At 72.7% G+C, this 1,365-nt stretch overlaps 1 protein-coding gene across 1 annotated transcript in view; it reads right to left on the bottom strand.

Moving 5' to 3' along the window:
• LOC101624815 overlaps positions 1–1,365 on the bottom strand; it is a gene marked incomplete at its 5' end in the record, with an annotated part of 30,813 nt that overhangs the window by 16,327 nt on the left and 13,121 nt on the right. The window contains 2 exons of the mRNA XM_012732100.1: positions 127–233; positions 1,072–1,198. Of these exons, the coding sequence (XP_012587554.1) occupies positions 127–233; positions 1,072–1,198 (234 nt within the window). The remainder of the gene's footprint in view (positions 1–126; positions 234–1,071; positions 1,199–1,365) is intronic.

Genomic DNA, 1,365 nt, shown 5'->3' with positions numbered 1-1,365 from the left:
TGTGCTGGCTGGGCCGCTGGCCGGCAGGCGCCCCCTGGCCCACCAGGAGCTGTCCCCAGCGCCCAGGCGAGCAGAACTGCCCCCGCCAACCTCCAGCACACAGCGCCTGGCAGCCAAGGCCGTTACCTTCGGCGTCCAGCACGAAACTGGAGGACACGCCGTCCGTGTCGCTCACCGACACCGAGTAGGTCCCCAGGGTCTCCGTGTCCGGGTCCTGCAGGTACAGCTTGGAGCTGGAAGGTGAATACAGGTGAGGCCACTGGTGGGCCACTGGGCCACAGGAGGCTGGGGCGGGGCCAGAAGGGGCTGGGGCGGGGCCAGAGGAGGCTGGGGCGGGGCCAGGCGGGGTCTGTGGAGCGGGCCGGGGCCAGGTGGGGCGGCAGCACCCCGCCCTGCACCCCGTTACCAAGGGGTGCAGCCCCACCAACCTGAAACTGGCTCTGAAGGGCGTGGCCCTGGGCGGGGGCAGAGGCCTGGGGGCAGAGTCCAGGGCCAGGGCTGCTGTCGGGCATCTCTCTCTGTGGACAGCGTGGGCGGGCGCCCGTGGGGAGCCCCGGCGCCCGTGGGGAGCCCCGGCAGGTGCTCTGCTTCTCCGAGGAGACACCTTCAGGGAGAGATGGCCAGCCGCCTGCAGGGGTGCGGGTGCGGACAGCAGCTGGAAAGCCTCAAGGCCCACAGGCTCTGGGCCCCAGGGCCCTCTCCAGGTCCACCCTCCGGGCCGGCCACCGGGTGACCCTCGGGGAGCGTGTCCAGGGTCGGCACCCGGGGCGCTCTGGGAGACCGTGGGGGGCAGACCCTGCAGCCACCGTGTGGGAGTGTCCGGGAGTCACAGCCCACCCCCTCTACTGGGGCAGCCTGCTCCTGACCCCCCCAGCCAGCGCCCGGCCCGCTGTGGGCAGACAGGCTCCCCAGGGTGTTTCTGTTACCGGCCACCCAGACACGGAGGGCGTGGCAGGCCAGGCCGGGCTACCTGGCCAGGCGCCCGCCGCCCGGAGCGCGCAGGCCCCGCCCCCCAGCCCAGCAGAATCACCCTCCGGGGAATTCCCAGCGCGCTTTCTCACCCTCACGTACCCCAAAACCCCGGCACCCTCCAAATCCACACGCGCCCTCTGCCTGGAGCGTGCCCCGGGGTCCAGCCAGGCGCCGGGCGAGGGCACCCACCGGGCCTGGGGGTGCAGGCACAGCCCCGGGTGCCGGCCTGGTGGGGAGCAGGCTCTGGACACCGAAACTGGCCCAGGCCCCAGGCGATGAAGTAATTAACGGTGTCTCCACCGAAGCGCAGTAAAAGGTAATGGCCCTCGCCGCGCCGGGGCTGGGCACTCCACGGGTGCTGGGGGAGGGGTGCGGCCACCGAGCCGGCCAGCG

Source organism: Condylura cristata, unplaced genomic scaffold (genome assembly GCF_000260355.1).
Source record: "Condylura cristata isolate star-nosed mole 26May11 unplaced genomic scaffold, ConCri1.0 scaffold00033, whole genome shotgun sequence".
NCBI lineage: Eukaryota > Metazoa > Chordata > Mammalia > Eulipotyphla > Talpidae > Condylura > Condylura cristata.
The sequence above is the reverse complement of the archived record's forward strand: the minus strand, read 5'-3'. Positions and strand labels throughout refer to the sequence as shown.